This window comes from Brassica napus, chromosome C7 (assembly GCF_020379485.1).
Source record: "Brassica napus cultivar Da-Ae chromosome C7, Da-Ae, whole genome shotgun sequence".
NCBI classification, from domain to species: domain Eukaryota; kingdom Viridiplantae; phylum Streptophyta; class Magnoliopsida; order Brassicales; family Brassicaceae; genus Brassica; species Brassica napus.
The window spans coordinates 48,038,195-48,052,905 of NC_063450.1; the positions used below are offsets into that span (position 1 = coordinate 48,038,195).

Below are 14,711 nucleotides of genomic sequence, written 5' to 3' on the forward strand. Positions count from 1 at the left end.
AGATTTTACTTCACGCATATTATGTATTATAAATTTGTCTAATAGTTTGATATAAGAACAGTGTGATTAAACTATATGTTTTGTTGTTACAGTAATAAAAAAGTAGTGTGATAAAAGTATATGTCCATCAAATATAAAATAAATAAATAAATAAATGTTACACTACTCTTTTGTATGTGAAACCCTTATATTTTAAGAGTTCTATATTTAACCCATGCTGGATAAAAACAAAATTCTGGTCAAAGTAAGACACAACTACAGTTGACTTGTATTTTACCACAGATTTTAGTCTAATTTTAAATTTTGACGAATATAAATTTTGGAATTCATATAAATTCATAGTTTTCTGTATTTTGTTTATTCTTATAAGTTCTACTCATAATTGCAACCACAAAATGTCATATTAGCCGGATCTAACACGAATGATCAAGGGTCATAGGCTGTGAATTGTGACTTACGAATGAATAAAGTCTAAAGTTCGAGAAAAAAGCATGAAAGCTGACCTTTATTTCCCCATGTGGGATCAGTTAATGGGTGCATCATCTTCCCATGTGCTGTGATTAGGTCTTTTCACACACATTATTTGACTTATTTTTATAATCAAATTAAGCAAAGGAATAGACGAAACCTTTGTAGTGGTTTGATGTCGATCATAAAAATTTCCAACTTTTATTTGTTGTGTCTGCACTGCAGCATGAAAGATAGTTATGAATTTTAGCAGTAATAACGTGTGTTCATTAATAATTTTATAAATCTTCTGCTTCCATTTTACAATCCTTGATGGAAGCTACAAAACAGTGTAGTTTTACAAAAGTATGGAAAAGCTAAATTCCGAAGTCTGTTGCATCAACTGCAGAGCCATTACACGCAACAATGAATAGCCCGAGAGGCTTTGTGACCGATCCTAAGAAAGCCAAAATGCAAAGACCAGACTGTTCTGAACTTGCGATGATGAAGAATCTTATCGTGACCAGCGGAATGGCTTACAACTCTTCATTGGTCTGATACGTATGCAACTCTTTATAAAATATCTTTAGATGGTTTCTGTTTTCATGCCAACACATATACACTTTTGCCAAAAAATCACCATACTTAAAATGTGAACAAAAACTAGTTTTGAAGTTTTTGCAGAATGACAAAGAGAACATAATGTCATAAATAACCTACAAAGGCTCCAGAAAAGCCTGCCATTATACCAAAAGCATACAACAGAGTGAGAGAATCATCAAACGATGATTGTAGTAAATTCAGTAGCTTCCAACATGTTGCCTTGGTAGTCCTCCTCCATAACTCCCCGAGCCTCCATAAGATCCTCCACCCATGTACTGCCCTTGAGGCCCACTCCTAGTGTTTGGACAGTTTGCAGAAACATGACCCGTGTTTCCACAGACATCGCAGCTCATAGCACCACCACCACCATGAGGCCTAGCGCCATTGCTAGACTGATTCCCATATTGATCTGATTGGTTTGCAGGTAAACCAAACTCCCTTCTTTCCACTGATGAGACATCTCTTGTTCCTGAGGTTCCAACACCAGAGCTGCCAGCCTCAGCGGTCCTGAGTTTCTCCATAGCATCTAGAATAGTCCTGGTATCTGATGAGTAGTTTACCTTGTCTACTTTCACAACCGTTGCTTTCACAGTAGGTTCATCCCCATACGTCTCTTCTTTAACCTTCAGCTTGAAGATGTATTTGGTAAAAGCAACCTTACGGATGATATCTTCAAACTTCTCCTCATCATTGTGCTCATGCTTCACATAATACAAATCTTTAGCAGGCATCCCCATTATCTCCTCACCAGCCTCTTGAAACGCTGTGACCCAAGTCAGACCTGTATGGTCCTGCAACTGGAGCTGCAGTATATACCTGTAGTCACACTCATCCACGCACTTATCACACTTCTCGCACCGCCACGTCCCGTCTCCGTTATCAGTCACCTTTTTGTTGCACTGACGATCACCGTTCATGAGAGGACAAGCCGTGTAGTAGAAGTTGTCCACCTTCATGTATATAATAGTGGCGTTGACTGTGATCCAGTCAGGCTTCTCCGATGTCCCTAGCTTCTCGTCTTTGATTTGAGAGATTGTTTTGCGGACATCTACTCTGCCGCCACCGGTGAACTCTCTCGATATGGAGATGCAAGGAGCGCTCCTTCCTTCTCTAGCAAACCATTCCTTAAGCTTCTGAGCTTCAGCGAGGTCTGGCTCAACGAAGAGCTGGCTTGACCCAATGGTGCTCACCGCCTTACCATTAAACTCGCTGACCCTCCCCGCCTTAACTGCAAGAACAGGAAACTCACCAGAGTCGCAGAGACTCTGCAGCTTCTGTCCCTCTGCGTTGCAGAAGCTGCCCCACATGGTTACCTCAACGCTTCGACCAGACATGTCCTTCAGCTGAAGAGATCTCTTCTGCGTCTCGGTACCCGTTTTCTTCATTATTGTTCCAGTGGGGCTGATGGACGAGACAACGCCAATCACATCGATGATGCTGTTAGTCTCCATGCTCTCGATATCACCTATAGGACGGAAGTTGTATTGATTCTGAGGGATGGCAGCGTCCTCCTCGTGGCATTGCTGTACCGTTGACACGTTGTCCAGCGAGATTTCGTAGTCGTTAGGGAGATGGTTGAACTTCCTCTGAGCGGGACGGAGGTTCCCCCTTGAGATTAGGTAAAGATTGCCGACGACGATCTGGTCAAAGAACTGGTCAGCAACGGCGTTGAAGCAAGTGACTCTTATCTCTCCACCATCAGCGTCGAGAAGATCGAAGCTGAACACTTTCCCACCGCCGCGTGGGTTGTTGTAAGTCCTGAGATCTCCTTTGCTCGTGACCCTGGCTTTGATGGTCCACCTGCCTGAGTAAGGGTTAAGAGCATTGATGGGAATGATCCTAGGAGGTGCCTCGTTCCTCGCCACTGGTCCCCTGTTCTGATACATTGGTGGTGGTGGCTGGTGGCGCTGGAGAGGATAAGTGGGTGGAGGGTCACGCACAAGACCTGTAGATGGATTGTTGTAGGACCGAGCAGAAGGTGGTGCTGATCCAGGTAGACTAGAACCAGAACCATACACTTGTTGTCTCTGTTGGCCAATACCTGCATGACTCGTCGCTGTCCCGTTGTTGTTGATTTGACGACCACCAGACAAATCACTCCTACCATGTTGCTCAAAACTAGAACCAGAACCAGAACCAAACGCTTGTTGTCTCTGTTGACCAACAAGACTTGTCCCTGTCTCGGTGCTGTTGATTTGACGAGCACTACTCACATCAGTCCTACCGTGTTGCTCATAACTAGTGTTACCAGAGTCTCCTCCATGCTGTTCAGTAGCCTTTCGCCCTCGTGCATGATCTCCAATAATATCAGACTTCGTTGTAATCACTTCCAATTGCGCAATAACAACAATCCTAACATCAAACAAAACAAAACAAAAAGCTTTTTTCACTAAAGATCCAAACTTTATAACCACAACTAATTATCATTCAACAAATACAAATGAAATGATCTTACTTTTTCTTCTGGATCTCACTACAGACGAAATGATCGAGCCTAAGGATGGAACCGGGTTGAAGAACCCCATCTTTAACAAGAGGGTTGAGAGCAACCCCCAGCATCCCCTGAATAAAGGCCGTCCCGTCTGATAACAAGACCCTAATCCTCTCCTTGGACGGTTCTTGCTGAGCCGTGAACAGCTTCAATTCCGTCACTTGAAGAACCGGCTTCATCTGTTCATGGTTCTTCACTCTATCGTTTCTTATCATCTCGATTACCCCCGCCGTCAGAATCTCCCCCATCGAATTCGATTGAACCCACAACCGGAAAACGAGAAAAGGATTGAACTTTGTGAATTGAGGAGAGGGTTGGATTTGGATTAAAAACGATGAAGAAGAAGCCCTAGAGAGTGGAAAAGGTGCCAACTTTACGCTCCTTTCGATTGAGAGAGAGGGAAACCGAAAAGGTTCGTAATTGCATATATGCTCTTCTCAAAATTCCCGTGCAAGCTTCGTTAGGCCCATTAAGTTATGGCAAAGGCCCATTTACAGCAAACAAAACACGTAGCAAGTGAACTGCTGAGTCAGCAGAACATTGACCACCTCTGTCTGAAAAAAAAAACATTATTTTAATTTCTCATTCACCTCAAAGAAAGGGCAACCGATTTTGGTTTTTCCGGTGAACAGTCGTGGTTCCATGTTTCGATCACTGTGAAAGAAATGGATATTCGCTCTGATTAAACTCACCGGCGAAGAAGAAGAAGAAGGAAGCTTAAATGGATTCGGAAGAAACGGCGACGAAGAATCAAAAGAGGGGTTTCTCTTCGTTAGCTATGCGATTCTGTACAGCGATAGTTTTCTCGATCATCGGCTTCTTCTTCTTGTCCTTTCTATTAGGGATCTTAGTGATTTTACTCGGCGAATTGTGGGTTTCTTCTTCTTCTTCCTCCGCCTCTCTTGCTTCCCGCTGCAAAATCGTTTCCAGTTGTAAGTTAAAAGCTTTGAATGATTGATATGTTTCTTTTATTAGTACTAATGGTGTCTGAGTAGTTTGAGACTGAAAGGTTAAGGCTTTTATGGATGAGACTGATGTTGGTCTTACTTACTTGATTTTGGATGTAGCGGTTGATCTAAGGTCTTCCAAAGTGTGCGGGATTGGACTTTTGAACATCAAAGCACAACATGTGTTTTACCCTTTTGAGAGACATAAATTCAGATGTCGCTATGATTACTATTGGGCTTCTGTCTTCAAGGTCACTTCTTTCTCCTGTGACTTTGTCTCTTAAGGGTTTAGCCATTTTCTTGGTTCCATGTGTAAACGCCATTTGACTTTCCACAGGTAGAGTATACAGATCACTTGATGGGTCAAACAAGGCTAGCTTTCTCTGAAGCACCTAATGAAGCCCTTCCTCCTGAGTGCAGGCCTAACTTTGGTGCCGCTTTGCTTACCAAAGATAACTTCAAGGCAAGGTTCTTTTCATCATATACAGATTCTTAGACTGCAATTTACTTTCTTCTCTATCTCATTGTGCGTTGGGATTACAATCATTTTTTTTTTTGGTTTCTCCAGGTGAATGAAACTTATGACTGCTGGTACACACTAGGGATTCCAAAGATTAAGCTTTATCGGGATGGCTTTTTCGGTTGCCAAGCAGATGATCTTTCTTTCACCGACATTTTTAAACAATACGCTGTCTTGTAAGCTCCTAAGCTTTCTTTTCATTAGTGTCGGAGTTTCAATCTTTATTCATTTCATCATCACTAAGCTTAGGAGCTTGTCTGTTTAATTTCTCAGTCTTGTCTTGTTATTGATCATCTTTCCACTTGTTTTTTTTTTCTTCTCCAGATTCTCTAAATTGTTACAGTCGTGGTTAAGTGTAAATGGAAGACGGAAGTACTGGAGATATGATGTGATCGCTGGCATTGTATCTGGCTTCTCAACTTCCATTCTCACAGTCTTCATCGTACGGATCTTGAGACATGCGAAATCTTGGTTCCCTCGAGCTTGTTGTTCAGTTAGAAGCCAGCTTTCTAAAGTGAACCTCTTGGTGCAAGTGAAGCGTGCTTGTTTGGTTGTTGTTTACTTCTCCATTCTCGGGTGGATGGCTACACAATACTTGAAAATTCTTTTTCCAAAGGCTTAGAGAACAAAAAAAAGAAACACATTCCTTGAGAGAGAGTTGTTGAGTATGTAATGATTCGTAGAGAGTTATGTGATGTGATCTTTAAAATCATTTACAGCAAAAGAAAGCAATCCAGAGAACGACAGCTTTAAAATCTAAGGATTGATTCAAACTGTTACTAGATTACTTGGAAACTGATGGAATCTTTATACAAACTGTTACTAGAGTACTTCAAGTAGACACTTCCATTGTTTGGTTCCTCAGTTTATTATGATCAGCTTCTGTGTCATCGTGTCTGAAGAAGCATCTTCTTTGTTCTCCTCATCGTTCACATCTTCAGAATCCCTTTATTACCTGCAACATCTGCTGGATTCTCCCGGGCCTTTGTTGTGGCTCGGACATTGGCTCCTTACTTAACCAAGTACTTGACGAGGTCCCAGTGAGAACCTTGAGCAGCGTAGTGAAGAGGTATAAGTCCCTTGCGAGTGATGAAGTTCACTGAAACTCCGAAAGACAATAGAGTTCTCTCACAAGTTCCAAGTGTGAATTGCAAAAAAAAAAAGGGTAAAGAGGAAGAGAGTGGTAGATAGTTGCATTGGAGTTGAATTAGTAATGATATAAGTATATATGCTGTAGAAAGAATTACATGTCAACTGAACAGGTAAACTTTTTGCTCTCTCATGAAGATTTCCTTCTTACTTTTTCTTCCTAGATTATGTAATACCGGAAAAAGAGTAAAAAAATAAAGATTGTGGAAAAGATTAAAAAAGCCGTACCAATAAACGTCTTCTACTACATCTTGAGCATGTGTGATTCAGCCAGCGACGAACTAAGATCTTCTCGGGACTGTGATCTCCGGCTTTGGAGACGCATTTGACTCCTGCGAGGGGAGGACACTGCTGTCAACTTGCATCTCCCCTATGCAAAAAAAAAAAGAAGTCTTATTATATTCACGGAATCTTCTAAACTGCCGCTTGAAGACCTCATGTCATTGGGTCATTATATGTGTGCAAGGATTCTAATGGTATGTAGGTTGACAAACATGGTAGTCTTGTGCGGCATTTGGTAGAATTAATGTTGATTCCTTAACGTTACAGACAAAAGTAACTATTCAAGAAAATAGTTGAAAAATGTCCGCCTAAATTTCATTAAGGTGTTTTTTCCAAATGTGAGAGACGATGTTGTAATGTCATTTTTATTAACTTTTGTCATTGCTTTAATGATGGTAATATATGTCTTATTTTTATTATTTTATGTATTAGATTTTTTCACTTTTTTTAAAAAAAATTGTTTTTATTATGTATGAGACGTCAGTTAGGCGTTTTCGTCATTCTCATGCTAATTTATATATAATCTTAAGCTTGTACCACAAAGAAAAAAATAAGCAAAAAAATATGTGAGATTTTCTCCTTGTGGTCTTAGGTATGATGGAATGTGAGAATAGTATCATAAATAGATTTTTATCTTCTGTGTTTTTATGAATTTTTTCTATTATTATTCGATGCCTTTCGTATTTTTATTAGATTATGTATTCTTAATAAATTATTGTCTGTTGATTATTTTTTCACCAATCTCAAATTTTATTATGTATTTCATTATATTTATATTATTTTATTGTTATATTTTATCATTTTCAATTTCAAACTAGTTATTGTAAAAAAAAATAGTTTTGATTATGTATTAAACATTGTTTATGATTTTATCATTTCATCTTATTTTTATTAGTTCGAGCTTAGTGAAATGATAGAAAGAAAACAACTTTCATTAGATCCATTCATTTTTTAAGTGGCGTAAGTTCGATGAAACATGAGAAAAAAATATTGTAACTGTATTTTATTTTATTTTTTTTAATTTTCTCCATTTATTCTTAATATTTTGTATTTTTGCATTATATTATATAACTTTTACTAAAATATTATTTTTTGACTAAACTTCCACCAAACTTATGTTACATTATTATTTTCACTAATTTTATTTATTTTTTAAATAATTTTTAAATTATTATTTTGATTATCTATTAATTTTGGGTGTAATTTTCATCATTTTTTGTGTGAGCTTAAATTTTGTGGTCAAAAGGGAGAAAATTAATTCATGAGATTAGTTTCTTGTCTTTTTGTTGGCATGAGTATGATAAAAAGTGAAAATAGTAAGGAAAATTGTCAAAAATATCATATTCATGATATCACTTTCCATGTTTACACTAACGATTATTAGCCTCACTTTTAAAAAGAAAAAAAAACATTTATAACCCCATGGTTAACTAATATAAATTTAAGATTTAGAATTGAGAGGTGGGTTAGCGTTTAGGCTTTAGTGTTTAGGATTTAGGGTTTATAGTTGACGGGTGGGGTTTAGGTTTAAGATTGAAGGTTTTTGAGTTGAGGGGTGAAGTTTAGGGTTTAGGGTCGAGGGTTTAGTGAAATAACCCAGGTTCTATTTTTATGGTTGGAAAATGAAATATTGATGAAAATCGATTTATGGGTTATTATATGTTTTGTTAATTGATTTGGTTTAGATGTTAAGAAAATGAAAATTTTAGAATAATTAATTAAATTTTAAAGAACTATGCTTATGTCTGAAAATGAAATATTGATGAAAATAGGAGTTTATGTCAAGTAGATCCTTTATCACCTTATTTATTTATTCTCTGCACTGAGGCTTTAATTGCAAATATAAAAAAGGCAGAAAGATGGCAACAACTAACGGGAATGAAAGTAGCTAGAGCTTGCTATCGATATCTCACTTGCTTTTTGCGGATGACAGTCTTTTCTTTTGTAAAGCTCAAAAGGAAGAGTGTCAAACCATTCTCAGGATTTTGAAGGAATATGAGGCAGTTTCAGGACAACTAATAAATTTTGATAAGTCTTCAATTCAATTTGGACATAAGATTGAAGAACCCGTTAGACAGGAATTAAGGGATATTTTGGACATTCAGAATCTTGGAGGAATGAGATCCTACCTGGGTTTACCAGAAAATATGGGGGGATCAAAGATCCAAGTTTTTAGCTTTGTACAAGATCGTTTAAATAATAGAGTCAATGGGTGGACTTTCAAGTTTTTCACAAAAGGTGGAAAGGAAGTGATCATTAAATCAGTGATTACGACATTACCAAATCATACGATGTCTTGCTATCGTTAACCTAAGGCAACTGTGAAAAAATTGACGGGCGCGGTGTCACAATTCTGGTGGAGTTCAGGGGGAAGTACAAGAGGCATGCACTGGAAATCATGGGTCAAAGTATGTGTAGATAAGGATGAAGGAGGTTTGGGGTTCAAAGATATCACTGATTTCAACACAGCGATGCTTGGTAAACAGTTATGGCGTCTGATAGAGAGGCCAAACACTTTATTCTCTCGAGTTTTCAAAGGTCGGTATTTTAGAAATGCTTCACCTTTGGAACCGATTCGTTCATATTCTCCGTCATATGGCTGGCGGAGTATTGTTTCTGCTAGATCTCTGGTAAGCAAAGGACTAATCAAACGGGTGGGATCAGGTTCTTCTATATCTGTATGGAATGATCCATGGCTCCCAACCACTCGCCCGAGACCAGCCAATAAAAATCAACACAATTTATATCTGAACCTTACAGTAGAGTCTCTCATTGACTCTACCTCACGCACTTGGAATTCACAGGCAATTCGGGCTTTGGTGGATCCACAGGATGCAAAACTTATAGAAAGCATACCACTGAGCATGACTCAGAGGGTAGATAGAGATGGATGGCACTTCACGAAAAATGGGAAATATACGGGCAAATCAGGATATCAGGTAGAACGGATCTATCTAGATAGGGAAATGCCACCATTATTGATTGGTCCCACAGTTGATGTCCTGAAGGCTTTCTGCTGGAAAATACGATGTCCACCAAAGTTAAAACACTTCCTATGGCAATTAGTGACATGATGTATGGCAGTGAAGAAGAATTTACAAACAAGGGGGATATAAGGGGGTATTTGTTGTGGAAGATGTGGAGCCTAAGAGGAATCCATAAACCATGTGTTTTTTGAATGTCCTCCAGCAATCCAGGTTTGCGCTCTTTCGAAGATACCATCAAATCCAACTATTTTTCCAACAAGTTCTCTCTTCACAAACATGGATCATCTGTTCTGAAGAGTTTTCCCGCAGATGGAAGATCATCAGTTTGCATGGATGCTATGATACATCTGCAAAGCTAGGAATAATAAAGTTTTCAGTAACAGAATCAACACTGTGGGCTGAGGCACAAAAATTGAATGAACAGAAGACAATACCACAAATAGTAAATATGATCCTACCGTCAATTCCAGGAAGTTGGTGTTTTTCGGATGGCTCATGGAAAGAGGGTGATACCTTTTCAGGACAAGGTTGGTTCAGCACCTTAGAAGGATTTGATGGATTGTTGGGGGCGAGGAATGTTAGGGCTAGTCTCTCTCCCTTTCATGCGGAGATGGAATGCTACTCTGGACAATGGAATGTATGAGGAATTTACGTCAATATCAGGTTACGTTTGCTACGAATTGTTCTCAATTGGTGAAGATGGTTTCGGAACCAGAAGAATGACCAGTTTTGCAAATTATTTGGAAGATGTCAAGATCCTGAAAGAGAGTTTCACCCGATCAGATATTATCTATGTACCAAGGACGCAAAATTCAAAGGCGGATAGACTAGCATGCAGTGTTAGAAAGCAACCGTCTTTTGTAGTTCACATGGATGCAGATCACCCGATTTGGATTACAGAGTCAGTATGAGTCTGTATAAGTTAGACGGAAAAAAATGCGTCCAATTTTTAGATATTCTCTCGATGAAGTGGCTTAAGGGGAAGATACCTTGTTCTCCTTTATATGTATACATAGATAGTAGTATCATAAGAAAAAAAAACTAAACTATAACAAAGACTATTAATTATAGTTATGAATTTAATGATTAACCATAACGAAAATGTGTACTTTGATATGTTTATAGTCAATAGATTCGAAACCCGTAGGTCTTGGACCTCTTCTGTTATAAAATTTTATGGTCTAGTGTTTTCTGTTAGTGAAATGCAAAAGTCATGCCACAGTTTTGAGGTTTTTTCATTGCCTATTGCCTTTTCCTAAGTTTGTATTTAGTAGAGATCTAGTCCATGTTGAATCTCTCTCTCTAGGAAAGATTTTGTTATGGCAATACTTACATTTTAGGATTTTATTCTAGATTTCCAATTTTCGGAAAAGAAATTAAGAGAAATGGATTGCATATACATAAAAACATTAAAAATTAAGTTTATAACTATAACAACTTTTTGATTATGATATTCTTTGTATAATATGAATAAAAAGAAAAGTTACCCTTCATTCATGTTCATTTATACTCTCACTTCCATCGTTGATCTTTTTCTTCTTAAACTATTTTTTCTTTTCTAAAAATTTATATTGATCTTTGTTCTCTTTCTTTTATTCCATGATCATTTACAAGTTTTATGATTTTTTTGGAAAATGAACTTTCCACGCCGTACAATCATCATATCCAAAATTGATCGTTTGATCACTTTTCTTCATATATTTGTTTGGCTTTACAATTTTGCTACTTTTCAATATATGTAGGATTAAAAAACAGAGAATGCGCCAAACTATTGGAGAAATAAATTGTACAAGTGTGTTGTACTATTCTATTTGATAAACATAAAATATAAAAGGTTTCTTAATGTTTCAAGAAAATATGAATTTGATAATGTGTTTGTTTAGTAGATTGTGCTTCAGTATAAACTTTTATGTGTCAAAACTTTATATCTAATGCAAACACAATTTTTTTTGTGAATACTACTTACAATGAAGTATATACACAAAATTTTGCAACAATTCTTGTGAATACTATACTATTTTAAATGTAAGGTATAAGTCAAAAGTCCCCCTCCCCCCCCCTCCCCCCCCCCCCTCCCCTCCTCCTCCTCCTCCTCCTCCCTCTCCTCCTCCTCCCTCCCGTCCTCCTTCTTTGTTACGGCAAGGCATCGCTATCACTCTTTCTTAACCAATAAACGATTTAAATTGTGATGTTTCTATGTATCAAGTTCTTTATACTATTTATTTAATAGATATAGTATAGTATAATATGTTAGTTATGTATAACATGTTAAATACACATGAATTGGGTTTTGTACAGATGAAAGATGAACATGTGCACTATATATCTCGCGTTTGCTTCACCCGCACACCACTCTAACATAAACTTCCCTTGCGTCACAACACAGACATTTATGTTAACATTCTCAAGCTATGACCCTCCCAATTGGTTAGGCATTGTAGACATACTAAAATGAAAAGCTTATGTGGTTGTGTCGAGTATTTCATACTCAAACTGTCATACTAATTTGACCTTTCCAATTGGTTAGCCATTGTGGAATTATTAAAAATGAAAAGCTTATGTGGTTGGTTACTATGTTGTAATCATGTATAGTTTAGTTACTTACCGGATGAAATCCAACCTTGTAATTAGTTATTTTCTTTGGACTGTACTATATGGTGTGGAGTATAATATGACATATTTTTGGAGCGTCAACGTCAAATACAGAAGGAGATTTTGGTCACGTTTGTGCGTAAATTGTCTCATCCATCCACAGTTGCATTTGTAGCATTGATATATTTTTAATCTTTTTCCCTTATATATAGCAAATTTTCCAAAAAGCAAAAAGATTGGATATCCCCTATTATTATTTGTGAAATATTACAACTTATTTTTGTAGCCACGTGTCATCACTAGGATGATTCTTAGAATTATTAGAGAAATATGTTGGTCCATCTAATTATATAATTAGCTTTTATTAAAACTAATCTAAATTCATTATTAATGTCATTTATTATTTCCTTAAATAAAGATACGGAATTGCCTAATGTGGCTAAAGTATATATGACAATTAATAATTTTGAATAATAAAGATCTGATAAAAAACAATGTATCTTCTATCGAATTTGTTTAATTTTAAACTATTAAAATAATTTAAAAAATCACAATAACCATATTATAAAAATTTAGATTTTTCTTTATATGTTATATTTGAATTTAAAAACGACTATAAATTACTAAAACTGTAAAAGTCTCACATTCAAATTTGCGATCCATGGTTTAAAATTTTGTTATGACAAAAATACAAATGATTACAAAATCATATAAATAAAAGTTTTAATTAATCATTAAGATTTAAAATATATATGTATATATCATTCTAAATTAAACTATAAACCATATGAAAAATAAATATTTTAATTTCAAATTTACTTTGAATAAAATTTTTTATAAAAGTTTTGAACTAACATTGATAATTTTTTTTAAATTATAAATTACTAAAATTATTAATCGAACAATGAAAATTTGTTATCAGTAATTTAAAGTTTTTGCTATTAAAGATACACATGATCAAAAAAAACATATGAGTAGAAAGCATCATTTAATAGACATTAATATTAAAAATATACTATGTATGTTAATATCATTTAAATTTAATTACATATCCTATCAAATTTTTTAAAAAATGTTTGGATTAATAAAATTGATTTATACGTTTGCACCAATTTAATTATATATGTAATAGTTACTGACTTTTAATTATTCAACATATATTTATTATTTCATAATATGTAAAAACATATAATAAAAAATAATTTATATATATAATGTTTAATCTAGTAAAGTAGGTAAAGCCCACACCAATACTAGGTTTTGTTAGGCACATTAGTTTGGTGTATAAAAAGAAAACCCTATACGTATGGAGGACTTGCGTGTGAGATTTGTTAGAGAGGATGTCGGGAAACGATGACGCTAAGACAGCTAAAATAGAGGTGTGGTGGGACATGAGGGACTGTCCGATTCCGGAGGGGTATGATGCTCGTCGGGTGCGTCCAAGTATAGAAGGGGTTCAAAAAACTAGGCTACACTGGTCGTGTCTCCATCACTGCCTATGGCGACCCAAAACCAAACCCTTGCCACGTCCTGCGAGGGCTGTCTTCCACTGGAGTCGCTGTTGTACAAACCATATCAGGTTAGTCTTTCTCTGATGTTAGTATAATAACAAAACCACCTCTAAACTAGACTAGAAATTTATGTTATTCATCCATATATTCACAGATAGCACGCGCTCAGTCATGTATCGGGATATGGTGGAATGGCGAGGTCAAAACCCTCCTCCGGCTACAATAGTGATCATATCCGATCAGGTGGAAGGTGAATTCTCCTGGGATCTGGCCCCGCCTACAACAGCGCACTAGATACCACCTTTTTCTGGCTTATTCAATTAAGAGATGTAAGGACTTATTCCTGCTCTATAAAGCAAATTGGCGCTGGGAGAAATTACTAGAAGAAGAAGAAGAAGGAGGCACACCAGCGGGTGGTTTATCATCTGCTGCCGTGTTTTATTGCAAATCGTGTGTATTTCAATTGCCAAAGCCTGAAGACATTCCGGAAGCATCTCTCGAGTTATAAGCATGGACTGGAAGTAAGCAAAGCATCCTCTCTCTCTATATATATCTCTCAAATTCTTTTGTTTCATAATCTGAGCATAAACTCTTTGTCGAGCAGGAGGCTATAAATTCTCCGGACTCACGACTGTCATGTGTAACGAAGACTTGGGCAAAGAAACTACCGGCCACGCCTGAACACGCCACCGCTTAAAATACATGTGTTGTGGGACATGAATGACTGCCCTATTCCTGAGGGATATGATGATGCTTGTCGTGTCCGTCCAAGTATAGAAAGTGCGTTCAAGGAACTAGGCTACACTGGTCCTATCTCCATCACTGCCTTTGCCGACCAAAAACAAATCCCTGATCACCACCTTCTTGCGCTCTCTTCCACTGGTGTCGTTTTGCTCATACCCTCTTTCCCTGTTAGTCCCATTTCCCTGCTGTTATATAATTAGTGTTAATTAACTTTCAACTGAAATTGTTTCCTTTGTTGAAATAGGGGACTTACACAGTCGCATGATTACAGAATTTGAGGAATGGACAAAAGATAATCCTGCTCCGGCTTCAATTATGATCATATCGGATGAAATGGCTTTGAGAAAGTCCCATTCATCACTTATTTGCCGGAAACTACAAGAGAGTAACTACAACTGTTTTTGGCTTATTCAGTTAGGCCTTTTGAAATGCCAGTCC

General features: G+C 36.9%; 2 protein-coding genes across 2 annotated transcripts; one reads left to right on the forward strand and one right to left on the reverse strand.

Moving 5' to 3' along the window:
* Positions 1-1,070: 1,070 nt before the first annotated feature.
* LOC111214264 (replication protein A 70 kDa DNA-binding subunit E-like) lies at positions 1,071-3,843 on the reverse strand. The gene is made up of 2 exons (XM_022716805.2): positions 3,506-3,843; positions 1,071-3,402 (listed from the first exon to the last, which is right to left on the reverse strand). Exons 1-2 carry the CDS (start codon positions 3,787-3,789, stop codon positions 1,248-1,250), a joined length of 2,439 nt encoding a protein of 812 aa, XP_022572526.2. The 5' UTR covers positions 3,790-3,843; the 3' UTR covers positions 1,071-1,247.
* Positions 3,844-4,201: 358 nt separating this feature from the next.
* Positions 4,202-5,768, forward strand: LOC111214697. Its single transcript, XM_022717708.2, has 5 exons — positions 4,202-4,473; positions 4,609-4,739; positions 4,826-4,951; positions 5,057-5,184; positions 5,333-5,768. Exons 1-5 carry the CDS (start codon positions 4,263-4,265, stop codon positions 5,628-5,630), a joined length of 894 nt encoding a protein of 297 aa, XP_022573429.2. The 5' UTR covers positions 4,202-4,262; the 3' UTR covers positions 5,631-5,768.
* Positions 5,769-14,711: the final 8,943 nt, after the last annotated feature.